The 26,717-nt window shown below is 56.1% G+C and overlaps 1 protein-coding gene across 3 annotated transcripts; it reads right to left on the reverse strand.

Annotated features, from left to right (window-relative positions):
* Nucleotides 1–52: 52 nt before the first annotated feature.
* ACAD9 (acyl-CoA dehydrogenase family member 9) lies at nucleotides 53–26,717 on the reverse strand. Of its 3 annotated transcripts, none has more exons than XM_057706227.1 (18): nucleotides 26,480–26,717; nucleotides 22,342–22,435; nucleotides 17,965–18,066; nucleotides 14,779–14,885; nucleotides 14,027–14,127; nucleotides 13,167–13,245; nucleotides 12,252–12,426; nucleotides 11,615–11,688; nucleotides 7,457–7,532; nucleotides 6,030–6,100; nucleotides 5,592–5,711; nucleotides 4,924–5,052; nucleotides 3,173–3,252; nucleotides 2,519–2,645; nucleotides 2,242–2,319; nucleotides 1,648–1,809; nucleotides 904–976; nucleotides 53–450 (listed from the first exon to the last, which is right to left on the reverse strand). In XM_057706227.1, the coding sequence occupies exons 1-18, from the start codon at nucleotides 26,621–26,623 to the stop codon at nucleotides 350–352; spliced, it is 1,893 nt and encodes a 630-aa protein (XP_057562210.1). In that variant the 5' UTR covers nucleotides 26,624–26,717; the 3' UTR covers nucleotides 53–349. The 3 variants fall into 3 exon arrangements, with proteins under 3 accessions (XP_057562210.1, XP_057562211.1, XP_057562212.1); XM_057706228.1 differs by having other exon boundaries at nucleotides 1,648–1,776; nucleotides 26,480–26,716; XM_057706229.1 differs by lacking the exon at nucleotides 2,242–2,319 and having other exon boundaries at nucleotides 1,648–1,776; nucleotides 26,480–26,716.

The raw sequence follows: 26,717 nt of genomic DNA on the forward strand, positions 1-26,717 counted from the left end.
CTTGGTACGTTTTAAGTGCCTTTGCTCCCCTTTTAAAAGAATGACACGTACGCAGTTTTCAAGCTGTTTCTTGGAGAACGTGTGGTCTGGCAGAAGTGGTCCCCCTGCTGAGACCTGTCCCTGCCCGTCCCCGTCCAGCTTCCACCGGGAAGCCTCCCGAGAAGGCACGTCTCAGCCCCTCTGCGGCCCCCGGTGTGCACTCAGAGCCTGGGATCGTGTCAGGCAGCAGTGCCCACAGGGGCCTGGAGAAAGGCCGTCCGGAGACTGGGAGGCGTGGCCAACCTGCAACAAAGCAAGTCCTCCACCTGCTGCAAGGCACGAGCAGCAGCAGGAAAACCGTCCCCCTGCTTCAGGACGTCCGCTCCAGAGGGTGGGCGCAGACGTAGGCTCGCTTCTCTAGGATCTGCCGGGACACCTTCTGGATCAGTTCATCGAGATTTTCTGGAGAATCTGGGAGGAAAGAGGGAGAGCAGGTGATCTTCCTGGCTATGATAAAAGGAATACTGCGGGAGCATTTTTTCCCAACAAAGCCCGCTGCTTGTGAAGGAGCCCTGAAGATGACAGCCCTCCTCAGGAAGTGACTCTGGGCCGCATGCAGAGAAAGTGCTAAGAAGTCCTCTAGCGATTCAAGGCTACTGGAGGAGAAGCCATCTCGTCACCGGGACAGCCGTGTCAGCACCGTGGAGGGTCTCCCAGCGCCCAGAGCCGCGTGGAGTCCCGTGCTCCTCCCTCCACGGTCAGCTGGGTGCGGGGGTGCCCCCCCGCCACGGGGCTCCTGCCTCGCCGGCCCTGTGTGCTCCTGCTGGCAGGCCTCACGCAGCCCTCGCCGGGCAGGAGCCACCATCAGGCCGCCCGGAATCAGGTTTCTCCCCGCCTCTCCCCCCACCGGAGCCGCCCTCTTACACTTGTCCAGCTGGGACAGGGCGAAGAGGTTCTGGTAGTATGCTTCTGCGCAGAAGATGCTGGCCAGCAGAACCTGCCAGAACCAAAGTCAGAGAGGGTGGCCGCTGAGGACCCTGGGATCTCTGGGCCTCAGGGCAGCCCATCCCTGGAGACGGACCTCTGAGCTTTAAAGAAAGTCTGTTGGCCAAAGCAGGCAGCTGACCAGGGTCAGGAGGCGTGGCTCGAGCCATGGCCTTTGGCTCAGGGCTGCAGTTAGAGGCTAACGAGCCCTGTCCCCGGTGCGAGTGACTCAACACCCCTGAGCCTCAGTTTCTTCCTCGGGGAGGAGGACATCCCAATCCCCGCGGCTACCGTGGACTAAGGTGGGTCAGGACCGAGTGTGCACACAGCAGGCGCTCAGACGGCACGCACCCTGCCAGCAGGGTGAGGCGGCAGACAGAGGGAGGGCGCTGGGCTTGGGACTGCGACACCCACCCCTCCTCTTCTCGCAGGCAGAAAGGCGGAAGGCAGCAGCGCTGTGTCCTGAGCAGCACGGACCTGCCCGTCAGAGCTAAGAGCACTGGCCGCAACTTGGCAACCCCACCCGTGTCTGGGTCAGCTGGCATGGACCCTACGCTCACCACCCCGGGACACGGCCCTGGACGTGCCCAGCCCCTCCCTCCCACAACTACCCGCCCTCATTAAAGCACAGCAGGACGAAGCTGGCAGGGAGGCAGCCTGCAGGGGCGGGAGGGGCGGGCTGACCTCGTGGTCATGGTTCCGGAGCCCCACACGGATGGAGCGGCTGGCCCGCGACAGCACGGCCGTCATCCCGTACAGGTTGATGAGGATGTTGGCCACGCGTTTCAAGACCAGCTGCTCCTCCACGACGGTCTGGGAACAGAGGGCAGGGTGGAGACTCACCCCCTGGGACCCCAGCCCGCCCAGTCACACACACACAGCCCCTCCCCTGGGCCCACCTCTGCCCATCTCTGAGCCTCCCCTTCCTTCCACCCTGGGGTAGCGGGGCTAACACTGCCGTCCTTTCCGCTTCTCCCTTAGCTCTGTCCAGATCGGGGCAGGAGTCAAGACCAGACATACGATCACTTCAGCCGCAAGAGACACACATCAGGTCCTAAGATTCAGGACTGCGCGTCACCTGGGACGTGCCCACCCAGCAGGGGCTCCCCCCACCCCAGCTAGCTGCGCGGCCCCCGGGGCAGGCAGCCACGGCCAGCCCTCTTCCCCACCCCAGCCCTCCATGGTGACCAAGATGTCTTTCTAGGCCTGGTCCCCAGGGTAGACCCTCGGCACCACGCCATCCTGTAGGTGCTGCCCCGTCTCCCTGCCCCCGGGCACCTTGCCAAAGCGAAGCAGCAGGGTCTCCACCGTGCGGCCGAAGTGGTACACGTTCTCCTCCAGCTTGTGGGCGCTGTCCTGCTGGGCCGGGGGCGACTCCGCTCAGCACCACACTCTCCCGGTGCCCAGGCCCCGCTGCCGGGTGGGCTGTTCTCCACCGTGACGGGGAGGCGATGGGGGCATCCGGGGACCCTTAGACGGGCTGGTCCTCCCCAGGGCCTCTGACCACAGCCTTTCTGGGGATAGCTCATGGGGGGTACCTGCTGGGCCCACTCACCGCGAGGCTGGGGTGCACGGCTCCGAGCGTCCCTGTCAGCCCGAGGTCCACAGTTCGGCCCAGGGAGTCCCGAAGCCTCCGGCCGACGGTCTCCACGATGGTGGTCACGTTGCCCCGCTTAAGCTCCCTGCAGGGAACCAGGCTCTGTAAGCCGTGCCCCGCGGACACTCCTGCCCCCCGGCAACACGGCGCCCTCCGCACCAGCAGCTCCAGGGCCCCCGCGCCAGCTCTCTGACTGTGCAAAGCCAGAGGGGTCACTCGGCACCTCCGTGCTCCTCCCCCTGGCCCGCAAGTCAGGGAGCAGCTGTCTCCTCTGCTGCCAGAGACCCAGGGTCACACCAGCTTCCAGGCCACTCTCTCCCTGAGTAGCCTGCAAAATCCTCTAAACCATGCCTGGCTGGCACCTCTCCTTGTCCCAGTTTGAAAGCAGCTCCCTGCCACACAGCAGACAGGCACCGCAGGGGAGGAGGACAGGCTGGCTGCAGGGCAGGGCTCTGACAGCTTCCCCGGGCCACCACCCCCTCCCTCTTGCCAGCCTGTGAGTGAGCTGCGCCCTGCAAGGCAGCATGCCCGGTCCCGGGACGAGGCAGCCCCCTCCTCTGGCCTCTGCCGGGCAGGGTGGACCCAAGGGGCAGACAGTGGAGCGGCACCTACTTGACCCTCGCGGTCAGGACGCGGCCGGCGTGCTGCAGGCCCGTGAGGGCGATGTACATCCGCAGGATCTCGTTGGTTCCCTGTGGCCAACATCGTCCCGTCAGAGGCCGCCCTGCAGAGCCACGTGCATGACCGGCTCAGCCGCACTGCTGTCTGCGAACCCTCCAGCAGCAGCTGGGAGCAGGGCTGTGACCAGGGGGCCAGGGCCACACACAGGCCACTGCCTCCACAGGACACGTCCGGGAGGACCGGACGGCGGGGCCCTTCCTCTGGGACCCACCCCATCCCATGACCAACCGTACATAACTCATTCCTTTTCCAAGCTTCCGATTCTACTTCTTTCAGGGGGAGAAACAGCTTTCCTTGGGCAGCAAGGGATGCCCACACCCAGGACACAGCAAGTCCTCGGCAGACCCTCCGGCTCAGGCCAGGCCAGGCTCCTCGGGAGCAGCTGGCCGCCCCCCAGTGCTAGGTGTCAACACCCAGGGGGCCGCCTCGTCCCTGCTGCCGTCCCAGGCACCAGCCCCACCACCGTGAGTCGGCTGGCTTCGGGGAGGCAGCCTGGGGGGCTTGTGCCTGTCGTGCGCGATGGTGCTGTGGGTCGGAGGGGCAGGGGCTGGACTGAGGCCACACAGCCAAGCTGCGCCACAGACTGAGACGCTCACGTGAGAGAGGAAGGGGGAGTGGGGGGGGGCCTCCAGGCTCATCCTGAGCAGTCTTGGCTTCACACTGAAGGCCCCGTACCCCTCAGAGCTCCGGAACCCCTGCAAACCACCCCACCCGCCACGGACGACCACACGTGCCCAGGCCGATGGGAGGAGCCTCGGGAGAAGCAGTCCCGGGGCAGCAGGGACATGACACCGGAACTGCCCTGTGTCCTCGGACTGGCTGCGCCCTGTGTGTCCACGAAGGGAGAGGATGCAGGGAACACTCACAACCAATGTGGTCTTCCCCTTGGAGGGGGAGCCACCCAGGCGCTCAGCCTCACGCTCACGTCCTGCCTGAAATCCTGCCTGGCCTCTCTCTATGGCCTCTGGTTGCACCCCTGCAACCCAGCCCCCCTGGCAGCCATGGGGACTTTCCTAGGACGCAAAGGTCAAGGTCCACAAGCCATTCTCTGTTCCAGACTTTGTTAGAGCTTCTCTACCCTGACCGTCAGATCCAAACTGCTCTGCTTATCAACCAGGGTCCTCCTGGCTGGCTTGCCGGCTAAGCCCCCCTGCCCTGCCCACCCTACCACACCAGTGTCCCAGCCCCGTGGAGCAGGACCGGCTGCTGCCCCTCTGTGCACCTGGAGCCGGCAGGGAAGGTCCCGCCTGGGCCACGCTGTTCCCCTGCCGGCTCCTAGGCCTGATCAAAGCCCTTTCTGCCTTCAAGGCCAAGAGCGCTGGCCTCCTGAGACCCCAGCTCCTCTGGAAGGAGGTGCACCTCAGCCCCTCACCGTACGGGTGTTCCAGAGTCGTCCTCCGTCACCCGGGCCGCACAATGAGACTGCCAGCACCCCAAAGGCATCCCTGAGGCCCCAACGCCCCTCTCCTCCCTGCTCATTGCCTGGGAAGGCCCTCAGGGGTGACCCCGCCAGCAGCTCCCTCAGCAGCAAGAGGGGGGCGCAGACCCGCAGTGGGCGCTGGAGGCAGGACCCTGGCCTGCCAGGCAGAGATCTGTGGCAGCAGCGGGCCCTCAGCGCCCTCCACGCGGGAACGGGAGGAGGGTCAGGTGAGACGAGGCGCCGGCCGGGGCCCTGCACTCACCTCGAAGATCAGCAGGATGCGGCTGTCACGCAGCATGCGCTCATAGGGGAAGTCCCTCATGTAGCCTGCGCCCCCGAGGACCTGCAGGGCCTCGCTCACACACTGCCAGGCGCCCTCCGAGCTGAACACCTGCCACGGGGCCGGGCCCAGGTCAGCACGGGGCCGTCGGCACCAAGCCCCTCAGCCACGGGGCCAGGTGGCTGGGGATGGGGTGAGAGGCTCCCTGAGGAGAACGGGGCTTTGGGACGAGACGGCCCAGGGAGGAGCCCTGACTGTCACACCTCACTGTGGCCGAAAAATGACATCCCCCCACCCCCCAAAAAAACCCAGAAGCACAGGAAACTCTTTACCTCAACCAAATATTTCATACAAGGAAGTTCTGATAAGAAAACAGGAAGGCCACAGACTCAGAACAAGACAGTCCTTCCCAAGGAAGCCCAGCTGCGCTTCTAGGCGTACTTTCTGCTTCCCCCACGATCACTGACCAGCTGCTGACAGCTCGGCACACGCCCTGCTGGGAGACCCCGGCCTCACAAGCTGGGCTCTGTCCCCCATGCTGCCCCTGCTGCCTGCCAGGGTGCCTGGCGTGGCGGGCGCCTCGTAAACACCTGAGCCGTGACACCCTGACAGAGGGAGCAAGACATCAGGCACGCTGTGTGCAGGGTTACCTTCACCATGGCGGCCTCGATGGAGCAGTCAGGAAAGCCGGGCTGGTCCAGCATCCCTGCGGTGAGGTAGGCCATACTTTCCATCACGTAAGCCTTCTGAGCCATCAGGGCAAACTTCTCCTGGAACGTTCAGAAAAAAACACAGTGAAGAACGAACCTGGACTTTCCTGGTGGCGCAGTGGTTAAGAATCCGCCTGCCAACGCAGGGCACACCGGTTCGATTCCTGGTCCGGGAGGATCCCACATGCTGCAGAACAACGAAGCCCACGGGCCACAACTACTGAGCCCACGTCCCCAGAGCCTGCGAGCCACAACAAGAGAAGCCACCGCCACGAGAAGCCTGCACACTGCAATGAAGAGTATCCCCCCCCCGCACAGCAATGAGGAGGGAGAGAGGGAGAGAGGGAGGGAGGGAGGACGGACCTCGACCCTCCGTACCTGAATCAATCCAAACTCGCTGAGGTTCCTGTTGAACTGTTTCCTTGTGCAGGCGTACTCGGCGGTCATTTCTGAGGAAGAGCAGAGTTATCAGAAAGAGCCGTTTTCTGGCTGTCCTACTATGATCTCCTAAATGTCCCGGCATCACCCTCAAACACTCAGGCGGGAATGATAAGAAGCGGGTCTGCTGAGACCAAACACCTGAACGTCAGCGCCCTGCCTTCCAGCCTCTCTGCGTCGAGCAGCACCCAGGGTGGGGGGGCGGGGTGGGCGCAGGGGCCACAGTCGGACACATCTGGACCCGACACTCGCTCTCACCAGCTGGGCCCGGGCCAGGCAGCCTCCCCTCCCTCATCAACACTGTCAACCTCGGAGAGCGGCACCGGCCGTGGGCCGCCGGCGGGGCGCCCCCCGTAGAGGAGCAGGCTCCCACCTGGCACGTGTCCACCCGGCAGCAGGAGCGTGGCCCGTGGCGTCCACGTGTGCAGCTGAGTCTGCTCTGGGTGTGGGCCGGCCCTGAAGGCGCCACCATGCACACAGCTGCCTCCCGCCCGCAGCCAGCACTCTCCCAACGCTCCGCAGGCACGTCCGGGTGTAACCCGCGCGCTGATGGGTGCGCACGCAGAAAGACTCCCCACATCCCCCCACTTCCGGGCCTCGGGAGCTCAGAGGCGCTCTATCCTTTGGGGACATGCCGACCCTCAGAGTGAAGCCCTTGCATTAATGAGTTTCCCACATAAGGAAGCAGCGTCTAGATGGGCTCAGGGACTTGGGGGCAGCTCGGCAGAGGGAGACGAGCCCTGCGTGTGTAGTCTGATGGGGCCCATGGTCTCCGCACATCACTCTCCTTCTCTGAGCCTCAGTCCCCTCAACTGTACACGAACCCTGCCCTGAACCCGAGACGCTTCCTGCGCACACCGGCTCTGCAGCCAGGGCCCTGCGTGTCCCCAGGGCCCCTCCCACAAAGCTCCCCTAAAACCCTCTTGGGCTGCTTTAACGTCACTGGCAGAGGGAAGTCTAGGGTTCAGTGACCCTAACAGAAGGAAGGAACGACCCAAAGGCACCAGGGCCCCCACCCCGCCCCACGGCCCGCCCACCGTGCCGTCTCCTGCAGGGAGCCGACGTGCAGGCGTGCTGGTGTCTGGCTGACATTCAGACACCAGCTCAGCAGTCCTGTCCTCAGCGGTCGGAGCAGCTACCCCTCTGTCCCCCCATCCCCTACGCTGTGCGTGCTGAACCCTGAACACGAGCCCTTCAGGGGCAGCCTGAGCGCACGCTCTGGTCTACATCGAGCCCAGATCCTAGACGTGAACGGGATCGGCTGTGCGCGGCCTGCCTCCGTGCCGGCCCACCCGCTCGGGGACGTGGCAGAGCCCCACGCGGCAGCAGGCGGCGGCCGCGGAGGCGGCTGTCCCCGCCTCACCTACCGATCAGTTTCCTGAGCATCCCGGCCACGGAGCTGCCCATGCTGAAGCGCCCGCTGTTGAGGATGTTCATGGCCACCTGCGGAGAGAGGAGGGCTCCGCGGGGGTCACTTCCTGAGCGTCAGGCCGGGAAAGCCCGAGGGCCCTGGAGGGCCGGAGCACACAGGGCTGGCCCGCTTTTCCCAGAAGCTTTCCTGGAGACACAGGCAGCCTCTGGGGTGGAGTTACTCATCCTGCCAACCCTCCCTGGGCCGAGAGCACACAGTCCCAGCGCCTCAAGACCAGGCAATCCATCCCTGCGATGCTCTCACCAACATCCTTGCCGTCACCCCCCCCACCCCCAAAAAGGAACAGGACACCCTTATTCCAAAGGAACCGGCCACTTCTCTCAGCCTCTGGGAAAGGGAGCAGAAACGAACACTGGCTGGGTACCCGCTGCCAGCTCCTTCCTTTCCCAGCATGGCTTCCGCGTCAGGGTCCCCCTTTCAACAGATGAAGAGCCCAAGGTTCTGAGTGGGGAACCAGTCACAGAGCAAGCCGCTGCCTGCCGTGCGCGCCCATGCGCCCTGCACCGCGCCCGCCCGTCACTGATGCGAGGTGCTCCTCCTCCGTTTCCTACGGTAGTGGCCGTAGTCCGGGGGCTCTGCCAGCTTCTCTCCTCTCTTCCACCCTCAACTTCCTACCTAAAGCAGATGGCGCGCACACACACTGCTCCCAAGTACCAGACTGTCCGGGTTTGGGGAGGCACCCCTTACAGACCCAGAGGCGCACAGACACCACAGCCACCCGGGCACCGGGCAGACGCGAGGCCCCCAGAGGACGCTGTGACCCGCCCCCCTCTGCGCAGGCCCGTGAAGCCCAGGGAGGAGGCCACGAGGCAGGGCCGGGGCCCAGGGACGATGCGCGGCCTGGGCTGGGCTTCACGCGTGGCGCTGCTCTGCACTGGCCGCCACCTCCGTGACTGGGATCAGCCCACGGTACCTCCGGACCTGAATTATGATCACGCGCTACGCAGCCGGAGTGCAGACCCTCTCAAAACAGGCCTGTGGGGCGGCAGAGACAACACACACCGCTCCAGCCACTGGGCAGGCGCCCTGGTCCTGACAGGTGAGTCCCAGGCAGCTGGGCCCCGCCAGAAGCTGGGGTGGGCGGCCCCGGCTCGGTCCCAGTGCGGTGTGGCACGTGGGCCCTGTCCTGCCTCCTGCTGGGGCCTCTACCCTGTACCGTCAGAGGCCCTGCGTCTCAGGACGCGGCGGGGCGGGGGGGATGTGGCTGCGGGGGACGCCGGCCCTGCCTGACCTGCCAGGACTGTGAGCAGGAACTGCACACCCCCCGCGTTGGCCCCTCTTCCCAGACGGGCTCTCACATGCCAGCTCACAGTTTCATGAGCAGACTCGCTTCACGGCCCCTTGGCAGCTTATCCTCAGCTTCACCGACAACAATAACGAGAGAGGAGGGCTGGATGCCAGGCCCCGCTCCCCAGGAGGGTGGAAGGCCCGGCCTTACCTGCAGGGGTCCGTGAGCCCAGCTGTTCCCTCCCACACACCCCGGATCCTGCTGCTGTATCACCTTCCAACCGCAGAGCGGTCCCCTCGCACAGCTACCTGCAGACCCAAGGCACGGCCGCCCCGCAGCCCCCGCCGGCTGCCCACCTCTGTGCCCCGATGAAGCGCCCCCTCGACCTCACACGGGCATCTGCGTTCCCCGGGCCTGTGGTCATCCTACCCGCCACCTCCGGGGTCACCTCAGTGCGGAGGCTGACTGGCAGGCAGCCCCACTCATTACAGAGCAGGGCTTTAGAAATTGCTTTTTCTTTTGCATATTAAAACCATCACTTTTCATCTAAAACAATGGAAAAAAAATTTTTTTTTAATGCAGCACTGGGAAGGACTGGGCAAACACCTCACGCGTGGCCCACGCCCAGCAGGCAACGTGGCAGCACGGACCAACACCTTAAACTCAGGAAGTACTGAGACAGGTGTGCAAGACAGGTACAAGGACACAGGCCATGCCACGCGGCCCCGGGTGGGGAAGAAGGGAAACTGCTAAACGCCTGGTCCTGGGGACCCGGGGACAGGGATGGTGGCGTCGCCCCACGAGGGAATGCGGCGCGGTTCTCAGCCTCAGCAAATCACATTCCCTAGCGTGAGAAGCCTGTGAGGGCTTGTTGATAAGTGAAAAGTGCTGGCTCTCAGCTCTTACACACAGAACTGTTTCTGCGCTGTGAACCCTCTGCCCCCTCCACCTCCCCCGCCCTCTGCCCCACACTCCCAGGGCAGCGGGCGTTGCAGCACTGGCTCACGGCCCTTACGTGGCTCTCGTAACGCCCAGGAGGCTGCGGAGGTCCTGCCTTGACCCCCGTTCACAGCCAAGGTGGGGGCAGCTCCCTGCCGTGAAGACACTTACCCAGGCCACCCAGTAAGTTAGGGGCAGCAACATGAAGACAAGGAGCTCAACCTAAAGACGGGCGGAGGGTCTGGAAAAGCATTTCTCCGAAGGCGATAAACAGCCCGCGGAAACAACCTACGTGTCCACGGACAGATGAACGGATAAAGAAGATGTGGTGCATATATACACTGCAATATTACTCAGCCACAAAAGGAACAAAATAATGCTGTCTGCAGCAACATGGATGCAACTAGAGATGATCACACTAAGTTAAGTCAGAGAGAGAGACAAATAGCACATGATATCACTTACACGTGGAATCTAAAATATGACACAAATGAACCCATCTACAAAACAGAAACAGATTCACAGACATAAAGATCAGACTTGGGGTTGCCGAGGGGGAGGGGAAGGGAAGGACTGGGAGTGTGAGACGAGCAGATGTAAACTATTACACACAGGATGGTTAAACAACAAGGTCCTACTGTAGAGCACAGGGAAGGACATTCAATGTCCTGTAATAAACCATGGTGAAAAAGAATATGAAAAAAAGACTGTATATATGTGCGTAACAGTCACTTTGCTGTACAGCAGAGATTGGCACAACATTGTAAATTAACTATACTTCAATAAAATAAAAAACAAAAAAAACAAAGGAGATGTACAGCCAATAAGTGCATAAAAAGATGCTCAACACAACTAACCATCAGGGAAATGCAAATCCCGCCACAGGGAGGCACCCTTCACACCCACGAGGACCGCTGTGCTTCTCAGCGTGGGCGAGCACCTGAGCTGACAAGGATGCAGAGGGACGGGAGCCCTGTCACACTGCTGGTGGGCACGTGGAATGGTGCAGCCCTCGTGGAGAAGAGCGTGGCGGTTCCCAAGCAAACTGAACACACAGTCACCGTCGGACCCTACATCCTCCCAGGGGTGCATCCAGCGGAACAGAAAACGGCGTTCACACAGAAACGTGCGCGAGCGCTCACAGCAGCTCTGCTCGAATGGCCAGAAGGTGAAACAGCCCAAACATCCACCAGCTGGTGACGCGTGAACCAAACGTGGTCCGTCCACACGACGGAACGTCCCTCAGCTGCAGGAAGGAGCGACACCCGCCACAACCTGCATAAACCTTGAAAACATGACACAGCGCAAAAGAAGCACCACACGAAAGACCACACGTGGATTCCATCTAAGTGAAACGTTCAAAACAGGCAGATCCACAGAAGCAGGAAGTAAAAGAGAGACGGCCCAGGGCCGGGGAGGGGAAATGAGAAAGCGCGGCGTTTCTTTCTGGGGTGACGGCAACGTTCCGGAATCAGACCATGGAGACGGCTGCACAGCAGTGAAGATACCAGAAACCACTAAGGCGTTCGTCTGACAATGGTAAATTCTGTTACGTGAATTACCTGTCGATAAAAAAAATATAAAATCTTCCTCTAAGAAAAAAAAATCAGGGTGGGCACTCAGGACCCAGGGCTGTGCATCCTTGAGCTTCGTGGGGCTGCTGGGCTGCTCTCTCCACTGGCTGCAGGGAGGAACCTACCCCCACGCGAGGCAGAGGAAGCCTCCAGATGGAGGGGAGACCTCGTGCTGCCGCACCCCCAGCTCCCAGAGCCGACTTCTCTCTGCTCCGCTGAGCTCCCAACAGAGAGCCATGCACGGCCACCGGGCCAGCACAGCCCGCTCTGCTGCCAGCGGGGAGGGGACAGGAAGCTGGGCCCACGAATGCACGTGAGACTGCGACACGAGCCAGCACACGCGGCAGCGCACCTTAAAGCCGCCTCCCACTTCTCCGAGGACGTTTTCCACGGGCACCCTGGTGTTCTCGAAGTGGACCTCGCAGGCTGGAACACACGACACCAGGACCTCAGCTGGGGGGGCAGGAGGCGCTCGGCCCCTGCCCCACATGCAGGCGTGCGGGTCACTCACTCACGCGCTCACTCGTTTCTTCAGACCCCCCACCGTCTGAGCGAAGGGCCCCAAGAGGCTGAGGCTCGTCAGGACTGCGTGGCAGCTCTGCGCGGGCCCGGGGCCTCTTATGGACCGCTGGCCGGGAGTGAACTGAGTGCTGACTGGGCCTGGGCGGGGAGGAGGGAGCGCGAAGGAAGGAGGAGTCCCAGGCGGGAAAGCCGGGGGTCTGCTGTACTGGAACGCTGACCCAGGACCCCCACCACCACTTCCCTCCAAGGCTGAGTGCCCTATGAGGCGGCGATGACCTCACCTTGAAGTCATCGCCGCCTGATGTGTGGAGAGATTTTGCCAAATGCTCGGGCAGAAACAAAACTATTTAAGTCTCACTTTATCTTGATGTTTGATATCTTTTTATCAAGATAAAATCTCTTTATCTAACTCTCACACACACACACACACACACACACACACACACACGGACGCCAGTGCCACTCACTGTTGGAGCCTCGGATGCCTAATTTATCCTCAGGTTTCCCGCTGGTGACGCCACCAAAGTCTCTCTCTACTATGAATGCTGTGATCTTGTCCTTCACTGAGCCATCAGAATCAATAACCTCTGTCTTTGCAAACACAGTAAAAACACTGGCCAGTCCCCCATTGGTGATCCAGACCTGAGGAGAGAAAGCAAAAGGGCCCCGGAGAAAACCAAACCACTACAAGCTGGCCACCTCTCAGCACCAGCTGCCCGTCACAGCTCAGGCCAGGATGGGCTCAGCCCAGCGTCCCCAGAACATGGGCTTCCCCAGGAGACACAGGTGACCACGGCGGGGGATGATTCTTGACAAACTGCTTTGTACAGAACTTATTTGGATGTTGATTCAAGCAACTTGTTTGAAAAACACAGATATGAGACAATCAGGGAAATTTGAATACTAAACAGATAGAGAAATTATCACCACGTTTTAAGGATACAGCGGTGCCGTGACTTTCACAGCCCCATCCTGCACAGCTGCACTGAGCCCACCCTGCTGCCGTCCAAAGCCGCGATGTGACAGAGGAAGCACTGGGGCCGGGAGATGGGGGTGGACGTTCACGACACTAAACTTTTGTGTTTCAAGTTCCGTGTAATAAAACGTTAAACAGACACTGGAGAGTGGCTCCGGGAGGGGGGCGGCACCACAGAGGCCCGCAGGCTCGGGAGCCAGGAGGCCTTGGTTCCCACCCTTCCACTGAGCACACGGAATGGTGGCGGGTCACGTAACCTCTCTGAGCCACGTCCCCCGAGGATGACGGTTAAGGGTGACGTGTCTGCCCTCTGTGACCCCTGGAACACGGGGAATGGTCAGTACGTGATGGTGAACATGGTCAGGAATGAGACCCCGAGGCGGCCACGGAGGCCACATGGCTGTACCTTGGAGCCATTGAGGACGTAGTGTTTCTTATCTTCACTTAACGTGGCCCTGGTCCGGATGGAGGCGGCATCGCTCCCGCTGCGGGGACAGAAACACGTGGTTGAGGAGGAACGCTGGGAACAGGAAGAACAGTTTTCAGGGCCCCCCATGGAAAGTTTTGGTACTTTAACACAGGAATTGGCAAACTTTTAAAACAAAGGCCCAGGTAATAAATATATTCAGCTTTGCAGCCACAGACAATCTGTAAACAGGCATGTCCCAGTAAAACTTTATTTACAAAAGCAGGCGGCACGTGGATTTGGCCAACCAACCCTGCTTTGTCACATTGGGTGAAGAGGCAGCAGTGACAACGTTTGGGAGGTCTAAACATGGAGATGTGGGCTCACACAGGCTCCGAGCTCCCGCAAGATATCTTGAGTGCAGGGGACCCAGGTCCCCAGGTGGGGGAAGCAGGATGGAGAAGGGCTGGTAATGGACTTGCCATCAGGGCAGCTCTGAGGCGCAGGGCTGACCACCCCACCTCCCTGAACCTCAGTTCATGGCCTTTAAAGTGAGGATAATACCAACCGCCCTTCATACTCTGAAAGTCATTGTGAAGCCCAAGTGCATTATTGTATATAAGCAGGGTTTCAAAGCCCCCCAAATTACAGGTGCTGTCAGGCATGTTATCTCCTGTGTAAAGGTCACTGGGAAGCAGAAATAAGGTAAAGATAAAAGCACATGAAGAGAACAGGTAAGAAAAGCTGTGGACTCGACTCCTGGGAAGCCCTCAGGGAGGGAAGAAGCCAGTCACCTCCTCCTCAACAAAAGCCACCACAGCCCATGGACCCTGAAGCTCCGAGTGACACACAGGGCTGACCTGGCTGGCTCTGTCAGGCAGAAGGCGGCCACGTGCTCCCCGGACGCCAGCTTGGGCAGGTACCTGGCCTTCTGCTCCTCGCTGCCGGCCAAGATGATGCCCTGACAACACACGCAGGCTGCTTTCAGTGGTGACGAGAAAGACGCGTGTGAGATGTGCTTGCAGAACATGGCCCCTCCTGGAACATGCTTCCTTCACGCAAGAGCTGGCAGCCCCAGTAAAACGTGGGGAGCTGTTGGGGGGTCTGGGGAGCTGGGCTGCCAGGGAGCCCCCCAAAGGACCTGATCCTCCCTGGGTGGCTGGGGCCACAGCTGGTGCTCGGGCAGTGCCCAGCCCGGAGGCCGGGCTACACACTCAGCCCCCTCGGTTTCTACGCTGAACAAAAACCACCCAGGAAGTGAATGAGCTGTGGGCTCCTGCACCTGCCCTGAAGTGCGCCAAGCCCAGTGGAGGAGAAGGGCAGGTGCCACCAGCAGGGCAGACAGGCTCAGGCTCTGAGGGAGCAACTCAAGAGGGGGGGCCGCTGCCAGCCCGCAGTGAAGGCAGGCTGCACGGAGGCAGCGCCACCTGACCTGGGCCTGGAAGCCTGGGTCAGAGGCGACAGGGCAGGGGGAGGTTTCAAAAGGAAGGACAGCGCCACGGAAGGGCACCGAGCGCGGTACAGCGAGGCTGCAGGACAGAGGGCTCTCCTCCGAGACGCCGAGCGGCTGCCGCCTCACCACCCCGCGGCTGCGGACACCCAGAGCCCTGACCTTGAGGCCGATGGCCTGGTGCGCTGCCAGCGTCACTGCGATGGAGGCGTCCAGGCCGATGACCTCTCCCAGCCGCGTGTACATGGTGTTGGAGAGGCCCAGGCCACCTGCAGCAGAGACAGGCCGACGTCACTTACGCTCCAGCCCAAGTGTCTCCCAGAAAAGGCAAACGGCTCTATAAAGTAAAGCCACCTCACCATTTTTTTAAAATCACAATACAGAATGGTACAAAGAAAGCAGAAATGACCTGTAAGCTTATCACTCAGAAAGAGCACTCTGTGTACATCCTTTCAGACTTTTTCTAGGCATACATGCATACATAGATGTACATTTTAATGTAAAAACATAGTATTTAATACAAAAATGTATAAACACCTATACATACATAAAGTCACTTAAAATCCTGTGAATACTTGCTAGCACAGATCCTGCTGGGGCTTTACAGACACAAAGCCTGTCCTGCGTACCCCAGCACCTTGAGGCCTCAGGACACTGGCATCCGGGGCTGGGTCCTTCTGCGGCAGGGGTGCCCCGTGAGCTGTAGGATGGCGGGTGGCATCTTTGGCCTCTGCCTACTACATACCAGTCGCTCCCCCTCCCGCACAGCTCTGACAACAAAACTGTCTCTACACAGGGCCAATGTCCCCCCTCAGGAGGAATCACTGCTCTAGGAGCAAAAAGAGAAAAACACTAAAAAACAAAGACTCCCCTGAACTTGTGTATTCTGCATTTCATCTTCAACTTCCAGAGGTGGTGCGGTGGCCTTATGTACACCTTACAGATGACTATCTGAGGCCTAAAGTCACGTGACCGACAAGCAGCAGGGCCGGCCCCAAGCTACCGCGTGACCCCACAGCAGCGGCGCCTTCCACACGAGGGAGGTCTGAGTCCCTGCAGGCGCCTGCAGTGTCCCCTGGGCTCCGTGGGGACGCAGGGAAGGCCAGGGCCCCGCAGCAGCCACCGCCCTGCCTCTTCCAATCAAAAGTTTTATTCCTACTTGCTTGATATATGGAAGTCACTACTGCTTGTTAAAACAAAACTGTGATGCTTTTTCCCCAAGAAAGTATCAGTAAAATCATGAGGGGGGGACAATCAAGAGGACAGATGACAGGTGGGTGGAGACTGCTGATGGGGGAGGGGCTGCGGGGCAGGGGCGGGCCGGGGGCGTCCAGGGCACTGGGGCGGAAACCAGGCTGCCAGTGGAGAGGCCTCTTTTCCAGGATGGCGGTTTCCAACCAGCCTTCAGAATGCTCCAGACTGGGAACGCTTCCTGAAAACGTTCCGGGCAGGAACACAAGGTCGCTGTTGCCTTAATCTCCCAAGGAAGGATTTAAAACAAGGAAAGACAACAAAACAGTCCCAAAGGTGACCACTACCATGTCATGAAAGAAAGAGCATTTTCACACCCAAGAAGGGACATACAACAGGAATAAGGGATGGAATTGTGCCCTCACCGCCCCTCCCCGCCGAACGTGCTGGCATAAAACACAGAGAGATGCACAAAGACATACTCCAATCTCACACCAAAATTGTCTGTAGGAAAACTGCACTACTTATCAAACAAGAAGGGGAGACACGTCACCCGCCCAGCTGTGTCTGGCCGCTTTCCTGTGCTGTCTTCTTCAAGCACTTTCTTTTCTCAGCTGAGGACACCAACCACTGCTCTCTGGCTCAGCCCCGCCTGCTCTCTGTTCTAATGTTTGACACGGCCCCCACCTTACGGCAGACTATTTCCCGGGGCCTGTGAGTCAGCTCTCGAGGTCTGGGGAGAACGAGGCTGCAGGTGCAAGCACCCCCCACCCGGAGCCCTGTGCAGGGTCCCATCACCGGGGGGGCAGAGGCCGCGATTATCCCGTGTTTCCTGCACAGACGGGAACTTCTTTCACACATTTGGAAATGTAGTGAGAGGTATTGCATTGGATGACAAGTAGGAGACGTCCTTTACCAGCTTAAAACACTGTGACAGACACACACACAAATGAAGATTAAACCTGATTAAAATATGCCTCCGAATCAAGGAAACCAATTGTTCTACATTTTCACATCTTGTCTCAGACTGGAGCAGCTCCAGGCTGCGTCCCAGTGGGACTTCTACAGGCATCGAGGGCCCCCACCCTTGGCTGCATGGTGGGGTGGCAGCAGATCTCACTTCAGTCCCGGAGATAAACCAGGCAGAGACAGAACGTCAAGGACAGTTCCTGTGTCTGGGCCTTGCTGTGCAAACCTAACCCACGGCCTGGCTGGGAAGATGTACCCGGCTGTCACAGCACCAGCAACAGTTCTCAGGCCCAAACCCCTGACCCTGAGCTGATGAAGCCGGAAGCCACCTCAGCCAGGGCTCGGGGGAGGGCTCAGCGAGCAGGGCGTGCAGGGTGAAGGCCACACGTCTATGGCAAAAGATCCCGAGAGTGAAAATAACAGGGACATGCGTCTGTGCCCTTGCTCGCACAGGACTACGGTCTGTCCCTTTTCCTCCGCCAACACACACACTTTGTGTCTGTCCCCTTAGTCCCACGGAACTGAGAGAACCACCCCTAGATCAGGCAGGAGACAGACAAGCGGCATGGTCGGCTCAGTCCCAGAGGGCAGAGGCACCGGGAGGGGATCCTGGGGGAATGGCAGGGCCTCTCATTACAAACTTCCAACAACCATGGGCACAGGCCAGAGGACGAAGGGCCTGCTCGAAGGTTCCCAAGGCCAGCGTCCCCACCTCCCCGAAGCGGCCTGTGCCCCACAGCCCTGCGCCTATTTCTTCGGACAGGAGAGAGGCGGGCCTGCTGGGCCCTGTCCCCAAGCTCTCACCGTGCGGCTTTCCCTACATACAAAGCACTTGTGGGCTTGGGGCAGTTCCTCTACCAGAGACACCGCAGGGCTTCACACAGCGGAGGCCACACTGCCATCGCCCGAGCTCTTCCTCCCCTACCCACGGGACCCAGGGAGCACAGACGTCCAGCAGGGCCCCTCCCCACCTCCGAGGAGGACAGTGCAGAACTGACAAAGCTTCCTGCCACACACGCTCACCAGCCAGCCGCCTGGATTTAGCCCACAAAAGGCGTTTTTTACAGCCTCACCTTGGCCTTAATGCACTTTCGAAGGCCACCTTTCTGGAACAGAACCCCTTTTTGGACAAATACAGAGGGTTTTCTGAAAAGCCAAATCGGTTGGGCGGTGGTCTCCTTTACTCACCGTACTCTTCTGGGACTTGCATCCCAAAAAGCCCCAGGCTCTTCACTTTCTCTAAAGTTGCATCTGGGATTTTCCCCTCCCGGTCGATTTTTTGAGAGTCCACTGCCAAGAAGAAATATTTTGATTAAACAAAACATAACCTATGTTTACACAAACAGAAATAAACAGAACAATTGTACGTTACACAATCCCAGTGTTAGAAACTTCACAACTGTAAGTTGTCTAGCCATGGTCATTCAGCATATGTCCAATTTTACCTCATTCGCCCAGCAAGAACTGCATTTCAAACAATTACCAGTATCAGGTAATGTTCTGTTTCTTGATACGGGTGTGTTCATTGTGTAAAACTGCTGAAATTTAGACATTTATGAGACGTAAACTTTTCTGCAGGCATTTACTGAACTTGAATTTTTGTTTTATCTATCACTTGTACCTTCTAGAAAACTAGAGAACAAACACACAACTGCCAGCACTACCCTAGAACATTCGGCTACATAGCCAGACTCCAGGCAGCCTCTGGGCCCAGCCGCACCCAATGTTCAGAACCACGCTGCTCCCCCAGAGTCCACAGGTTCTGAGACAGGTCAGCCTGTTGACCACTAACGCGTACACTCATCAGAGCAACACTCAGCCATCATTGTGTGAGGTCTGCCAATGCGCACTGTCACATGAATCAAGGAAAAGTGCTTTCATAAACTGCCCATAAATTAAACTTCATCACTATCATAAATCATAACAACTATAATCACGCTTACAAATTTTTATACATATGGGTAAGTAATGAGAAATACAGGTTTCCCAAATGGAGTGCAAACCCCTCATTTTTTATTTTTACAATTTTATTGACATATATAATTGGCACACAATAAACTGCACATATTTAGAATAATTTTTTGAGTTCTGATATCTGTTCGCCCATGAAACCATCCCTGCAATCAACAAAAACATTTCCTTTTCCACCAAAATTTCCTCATGTCCCTTTGTGATCAATCCTTCTCTCTGTCTCCATCTCCAGGCAACCAATAATCTCTTTATTTATAGATCAGTTTGCATTTTTAAGTTTTATATAAATGGAATCACACAGTACTTTTTGTGGTCTGGCCTCTCTAATTTGACATAATGATTTTGAAATTCATCCATATTGCTGCAGGTGGAAATACTTCATTCCTTTTTATTGTTCACTAGCTACTGTACGGGTATAAGATTGTTGATCTAGTCACCCCTTGGAAGACATCTGGTTGGTTCCCAGTTTTGGGCTCTTAGAAATACAGATCCTATATCATTCACGTTCAAGTTTTAATGCAGCTACATGTTTTCATTTCACTTTGGAGTGCAGTGGTTGGGCTGTATGGTAGGGTATGTTCAACTTTTAACAAACTGCCAGGATCTGGGGATACTTCCTTCCTGCAAGATGGAGATACAGGGACTGAATTTATCTCACTGCCTTAGAATACAGGGTATTAGCTACAATGTGTAAGAGTCATGTGTCACTAGTAGGAAAGAATCAGCCCGAGACCATACATTCTCAACAGGGCAACATTACCCCCAAGGGGGTGAAAACTGGCTCTGGAGGAAGGAGAGCAAAAAAATATATTTTTATGTATAAAGCACAGAAACACCTGTAATACATAAGCAGATAATAGTATAGCTGTAGCATTAAAATTTCACAGAGGGATGTGCTTACGGTAAAAAGATGTCTAAAAAGGCTCTGGGGAAAGAGAGAGCAATGATAGAAGCTGAGAAACACTGCCCTACAGGCTGCTCTGCTCCCCTAACAGCACTTCAAAGCAAGTCTCAAAGAGATCAAACTTTTCCAAGTAACTTAACTGTGCCCCAGAACAAAGCTTAAGAGCATACTACACACACATACACACCCCAGTAATGTAACATCCACAATGCCTGGCATCCAATAGAAAACTACTAGGCACATGAAGAAGCAGGAAAATATGAGCGATAATGAGAAAAAAAATCGATCAACTGAACATGACCCAGAATAATAAAGATGACAGCAGACAAGGGTATTACAAGAGTTATTATAACTAAACTCCAAATGCTCAGAAATGTAGAAGAAAATATGAGCATATTAAGCAGAGACATGGAGGAAATAAAAAGACACAATTCAAATTTCCAGAGATGAACGAATGCTCAAGATGAAAAACACTGGATCAGATTAACAGCAGATCAAATACTGGGGAAAAGAAGATTAGAGAACATAGGACATGATATAAACTATACAAAATAAAAAAGACAAAAATTCCAGAGCATCAGTGAGTTGTGGGACAACCTAAAGCAGATATGTATGTATACCTTTATACATATATGTATCGTTTTATAGATATATATACTTTATATCTACCTATATCTATCTACAATCTCCAAAGGAGAAGAGGGAGGAAGGCGTGTAGGAATGTGGTATGGTTGGTGATAAAACAATGTTTAAAGAAATAATGACCCAAAATTTACCAAAGTTGATAAACACTATAAACACACAGAGCCAAGAAGTTCAAAGAACCCTGAGAAAAATATGAAGAAAACTACACTAATACCAATTTCTCTAAAACCACTTAAAGGCAGCCAGATACAAAAGAAACAACGCATTAAAAACAAACAAACAAAAAAACCCAAAGATAAAATGGCAGCAGACATCTCATTGGAAACAATGTGTTAAATCAGAAGAAAGTGATGGAAGAAAAATGCTGTCAACACAGAAATCTTTTCTGATGAAACGGACTTTTCAGGTACATAAAACTACTCATCCCTGCAAAGCTGCACCACGAGAAAGGTGAAAAGAAGTCCTTCCCACAGAAGAATGATGGTACCAAGAGGAAGTCAATAAATAAAATGGTAAATTTTATGTCACATACATTTTATGACAAAAGAAAGGGAATAACAAAGTATTACAATACTTTGTTTATAAAGAATGTAGAAATAAAATAAAATGTACGGGACTTCCCTGGCAGCACAGTGGTTAAGAATCCACCTGCCAATGCAAGGGACATGGGTTCAATCCCTGGTCCTGGAAGACCCCACATGCCATGTGTGGCACAACTACTAAGCCTGTCCTCTGGAGCCTGCGAGCCACAACTATTGAGCCCATGTGCCGCAGCTACTGAAGCCCATGCACCTAGAGTCAGTGCTCCACAACAAGAGAAGCCACCACAATGAGGAGCCTGCGCACCACAATGAAGAGCCTGCACACCACAATGAAGAGTAGCCCCCACTCACCGCAACTAGAGAAAGCCCGTGTGCAGCAACGAAGACCCAATGCAGCCAATAAATAAATAAGCAAATTTATAAAAAAAGAAAAAGACAGATAACCAATAAGGACCTACTATATAGCACGGGGAACTCTACTCAATAATCTGTGATAACCTGTATGATAAAAAAATCTGAAAAATGAATGTGTGTACATATAAGTGAATCTCTCTGCTAGACACATGGAAGTAACATTATATATCAACTATATCCAATAAAAGAATAAAATAAAATAGTTTAATAACACTGAAAAAAAGTTTATGTTAATACGTGATGGGCTTATTATTTTTAAAGGAAGTAATAAAGGAACACAGCATTTTAAAAGTTCCTTACTTTTACTTTGTAAAAGGACAACTGTTGATAGATAAAACCCACATAAACAAAACTCCTTGGGGTCCTGAGTGGTGGGGAAGCACTGCTGTCAATCTGTCACCCATCAACCCGCCAGGGGGCTCCCGCGCAGAGGCCACTGCCCACGCTAAGGGCTGTGACCCTTGAGTGAGGGACCCTGCAGTTCACACTGGTGCCTGCAACCTGTGGTCTGATCCCTAGATGGTCCCTGGTTCCTAACAAGCTAAGCACAGAAATTGAGAGTAAACCTTCAGAAACATTTACAGCAATTTTACATTGCCACACAACCACGCACATGATCGATGGGCTTACATTTTGTATGCTTCTTTTTAAAATTCCATTTTTCTAATTGTTCACTTTTATTGTATTTTACAAGTGTCATTATGCAACAGTTTGAAATGTTTAAAGTGGTCCTTCACCACAGATACATTAAGAAGCACTGAACTAGGGACTTCCCTGGTGGTCCAGTGGCTAAGACTCCGAGCTCCCAGCGCAGGGGGCCCAGGTTTGGTCTCTGGTCAGGGAACTAGATTCCACATGCCACAACTAAGATACGATGCAGCCAAAAAAACAAAACAAAAAACAAAAACAAACAAACAAAAAAACACTGAACTAAATACCTTATAGTTAAAGAGCAGTTGGAATGATCTTTTAAGGAAACTATGTCAATGGTATTATTTCTCAATGATTAATATATACTGCTTCTAACATAAACATCAAAGCATCGCCATTAAAATGGAAATCGGTAATGATAAAGGAAACCATACATACCCTCTTCAGTGAAGAATTTTTCTACAGGTCCCACAAACTGATTAATTTCATCAAGTTCATCTTGGCTAACTTCCGGAAATGGGAAAACTTCTTTCTAAAAATGATAAACATGTAGTAAAATTTTAATTTTTGGCAACCTCCCATAGAAATAATATCAGTTAAAAGGGAAGGACGGACTTTGGATGGACAATGGAAGGGGGACACGGGTTCAAGCCCTGTTCCAGGAAGATCTCACGTGCCATGGAGCAACTAAGCCCGTGCACCGCAACTACTGAGCCTGCACTCTAGAGCCCACGTGCCACAACTGCTGAAGCCTGTGTGCCTAAAGCCTGTGCTCCGCAACAAGAGAAGCCACTGCAATGAGAAGCCTGCACACTGCTAAGAGTAGCCCCCACTTGCCGCAACTAGAGAAATCCCTTGTGCAGCAACGAAGACCAAATGCAGCCAAAAATAAATAAAATAAATTTAAAAAAAAAGGGAAGGAGAAAGACTTGCTAGTTTTCATATCGGCTGGCAGGGCCTTGTTATCTGAAGGAACTGGAAAGCAACCTTCAGAAGGAGCTTAAGACACAGAAGTGGTGTCTGACTCCACCATCTCAGTTCATCTTACTCCCTGACCCAAAATTACCCCTGAATGTGATCAGCTTTCCGTGTTAATAACAAGTTATGACAACTGTCTTACGAAACAGAGAGGCTGGACTAACATTTCAAACCCTAGTCTGGCCCCTGATTTGCAGCTTCCTAACTGGACAGCCTTAGTCACATCCCTTCACCTGTCCACACAGCCGTTTTCTCACCCATAATATGCAGATAACATCTACCCAAGGTCGTTGTGAGGACCGCGAAGATAATGGATGAGTAAGCTCTTTACCAAAACATAAAATCCACGTCAGTTACTTTGTAAGCTCAAAGATGCTGCCACTGACAAGAAGGTACAGCGGTCACAAGGTCTGACATCTTGCTGGGATCGCACCTGGCTGCTCGCTCTAGCACCCAATGACCCCTGCTACGTGTGCTGAGCGTGCCAGGGGCAGGGCCTCCAGAGGAGGCCGAGCTGAGTGGCCAGGTCAACCTGAATGCAGCCTGCTGGGACCTTTGCCCCTCTGCCTTTCAGGCTCCATCCTCCCCTTTAGCTGCCAGTGTGACAATGCGTATTTGGATTTGGCCGACGCCTGCTGAGAAGTGATGTCCCAGCCCCTAAGCCACCCCCAGGAGCCCTGCCTCTCCTCATAGCAGCTCTCACCAAGTGAGTCAAGAAAGGTCTTCAAAGCAGGAGTCCTGTCTCCTCCCTCCAGCCCTGCAAATAACGGGCCACTCTAATTACAGGCTCCTGTATCTGTTTTCTCCTCTCAGGCCACCCGTACAGGTGACAGGTGAGTTCCATGCCAAAACCGAGAGCTGACTCAGAGGAATCCCTCCCTCCAGGCCACCTCTGACCCTGCCCCTAAGGTGGTCGAGAAGGAAATTACGCTGAGCTGTCATCACTCCACGGCTCTGGCTGAATGCAGCAGTCAGTCCACTGCACTGGCCTGCACGGGCTCACCTGCGCCTGGTGCAATGGCTGTGTAAGAGGAAGATGATTCTGGTACCAGGGAGCAGCCAGGTGAGAGAACAGCCTGGAAACCAGCTGGCCTCAACTGCAACCAAAGGACAACTGTCCCCAGGAGAGAGATCTCGAGCCCACGTGAGAACAAATCTCTGAGACAATGTTCAGAGTCTAAATGGGGTGCCTCATGGGTGTGGGTTCAATTTCAGCAGTGGTTTTCAAATTTTTGAAAGCAGTAGAACCAGTTTCTCAAATAACTCCAGTGCAGAAACCAAATATGTAAAACAGATACAAACCAAGGTGCTCTGGCTGAGGTTGTAACAGGGAGAAAAATCATCCAGATCCCTCCCCTCGACCCACTACTGGTCCCTGCAGTGGTCCTGGGGGTGCTCTGAGGAGCAGCCTGGGTCCAACTGCCAGCCTACGTGACCATGAAGGTCTCCTTCTATTCCAAGATTCTAAGCATCTCTGGATGTCACGTTGCTGCTCAAACCCCAGCAATGCTGAGAGACGATGTCAGGCTGAACCAGGGTGGTACTGGTGGAAGTGCTTAAAAGCTGCCAGATTCTAAATAGAACCTGAACATAGAGGAAAACAGCATTTGCTGTTAGATTAAATGTGGATTATGAGAACAAGAGCTGTCAAAGGTGACCCCAGGTGTTTGACCTGAACAAGTAGAACAACAGAGTCACCACCATCTCCGATAAGAAGAGCACAGGGCAGGACTGGGTGGAGAGACCAGGATCTCAGTTTTGGGTGGGCTAGACTGGTGATGCCTAGTAACATCCAAGTATAGCTTTTGAGTAGAAAGGTAGATGTAGAAAGCCGGGAGTCAGGGAAGAAACCTCAACTGGAGAAATAAATATGCGTCTTCAGGATACTGACAGCATGATACTAAATTAGATCATCAGAGGAATGCTTATGGATGGCAAGAGAAGTCCACTGAGCGAGCCTTCGAAAACTCCAACTCCGACTGAGCTGGTTGGAAATGCTGGCTAATGTTTAGACATCAAGGAGCCAAGAAGGAATCAATGCCCTTGAGTGACTGAGAAGGCTTGGAGTACAGTTTGCCTTTGCTGGGAGTGGACAGCTCCCCCACATCAATGGAGAAAATGCAGACCACTCGGGCACACATGTGGGGAGGAGGGGTAAGGGTGGCGGTGGAAGTTCTTACCTCAGTGAAACAGGAAGCAAAGCCAACAGGTGAGAGTGAAGATGGGGGAGGTGGCGCCAAGGGTTTGGCGATAGAGAAGCATGAAATGAGACAGGCTGGAACCTGGGACCTTTTGCTGCAGAGCTGCAATGCTTGCACCTGGACACACCTCTCCTCAAGCAACAAAACACAAAGAAACTGTGGGACTAAAAATAACTGTGTGCACCCGCGGTTGGGGCAAACTCTGGACCCAAAAGAAACAAAGAGACAAAAATCCAAATGCCACTTTTGAAGAGCCTGGAGCAAACACAGGGTACCGCGCATGCCCTCTGCACACACCACCACAGAAGGGGTGGGCGAAACACCTAAGCCACCCCTCCAGCCCGACCCCCTGGACACACCCCTGCCCTAGCCCCATTTGAGAAACGAGCTTGCTCCCCGTCGCGGAGCGAGTAAGCAAAGGAACCTGCTGTGTGCTCCAGCTCCCCGATGCTGCAGCAGGGGCCGCAGGAAAGCCTTGCCTAACTTCTCGTCTGGCCTCTAGCCACTCTCCATTGCTTGAGGGAGGCTAAGAACCCTGGTAGGTAACGGAAAGGTGTGTTCTTTCCTCCCCACGTTGCTATGGGGGTCCCAGGACAGAGCGCCACACAGCCCCTGGTTCTGGCGGAAATGGCTTCCCTAAAGTTAAGACCTAGCTTCGCACTTTTAGCAGGACAAACCACTCAACTCTGAGCGCCTGCATCTGTGATGCCTGACGACCTTAGGAACCAGGCAACAACTCCGAAAGGAACACAGAATCAGCCAACGTTCCAGCTAAGCCCAACGCGCTTTACACACACTGTCCTTTGGTTTTCGGGCCTCCTGAGGGAGGGGAGGGGAGCGAGGGCTGCCTTCACGCCTCTGTCCTGTGTGAGAGCGCGGAGGCGCCGCGCAGGAGCGCCCGGCGCGAGGCCGCAGGACCCGCACGCGGGGCGGGCAGCGCTCCCCACTCGTGCTGCGGCCTCCGGCATCCGCGCCCGTCCTGCAACTTGAACAGCGCTTCCACGTGTGCGCGTCTCACGCGGGCTTCACAACACGTCCGAGAGGCGGAACGCGCCGCCCGCTCCACGGTAGGGCCGAAGGCGCTGGGGCTCCGGGTCGCAGAGCCAGGGTCAAGGCCAAGGCTTCCGACCCCGAGAGGCCGGGGAGCGCTCGGAAACAAGGGGCTGCGCCTCGGCGGCGCGACCGGGGAAGGCACCTCGGAGGCGGGGGAGCCCCCAGCTCGCGGCCGGGCGCTGAGCGGGGGTCGCCGCGCGGCCGCCGCACACGGACCAACACCGGAGCTCCTGAGAGCCGGAGCCTCGGCCCGCCCGCAGGGGCGCCTCTCCGGAGGCCCGACGCGGCCACCCCGCAGAGGGCGGCGGCGAGGGGAGGCGAGGGCCGGCGGGGCTCGGCGCTACCTTCTCCAGGTTGCCCAGGAAGAGCTCCTTGGCGAAAGCTCGGCGCGGCGGACTGGTGCGCAGCGGGCGCCGGCTCGCCGTGGAGGCCACCAGCGCGCGGCAGGAGCGCGCCGCCGACCGCAGGAGGAGCCCGTAGCCGCTCATGCCGCCCCGAGGTGCGCTCGCCGCCGCCGCCGCCGCTCTCCCGGCGTCTCAGTCACCCGCCCGGACTCGCGCCGCCGGATGACGCCACCCGCCT

Source organism: Hippopotamus amphibius, chromosome 13 (genome assembly GCF_030028045.1).
Source record: "Hippopotamus amphibius kiboko isolate mHipAmp2 chromosome 13, mHipAmp2.hap2, whole genome shotgun sequence".
Classification (NCBI taxonomy): domain Eukaryota; kingdom Metazoa; phylum Chordata; class Mammalia; order Artiodactyla; family Hippopotamidae; genus Hippopotamus; species Hippopotamus amphibius.

Bases quoted from the DNA above. Each gene is read 5' to 3' on its own strand.
- ACAD9 (XM_057706227.1), bottom strand. From the start codon at position 26,623: ATGAGCGGCTACGGGCTCCTCCTGCGGTCGGCGGCGCGCTCCTGCCGC. The intron at 7,533-11,614 runs GTGCGCTGCCGC...CTCTCTCCGCAG, and splicing joins AAGTGGGAGGCGGCTTTAAG to GTGGCCATGAACATCCTCAA. The intron at 1,810-2,241 runs GTGCCCGGGGGC...CTGGGGTCCCAG, and splicing joins TGCTGCTTCGCTTTGGCAAG to GGGGTGAGTCTCCACCCTGC.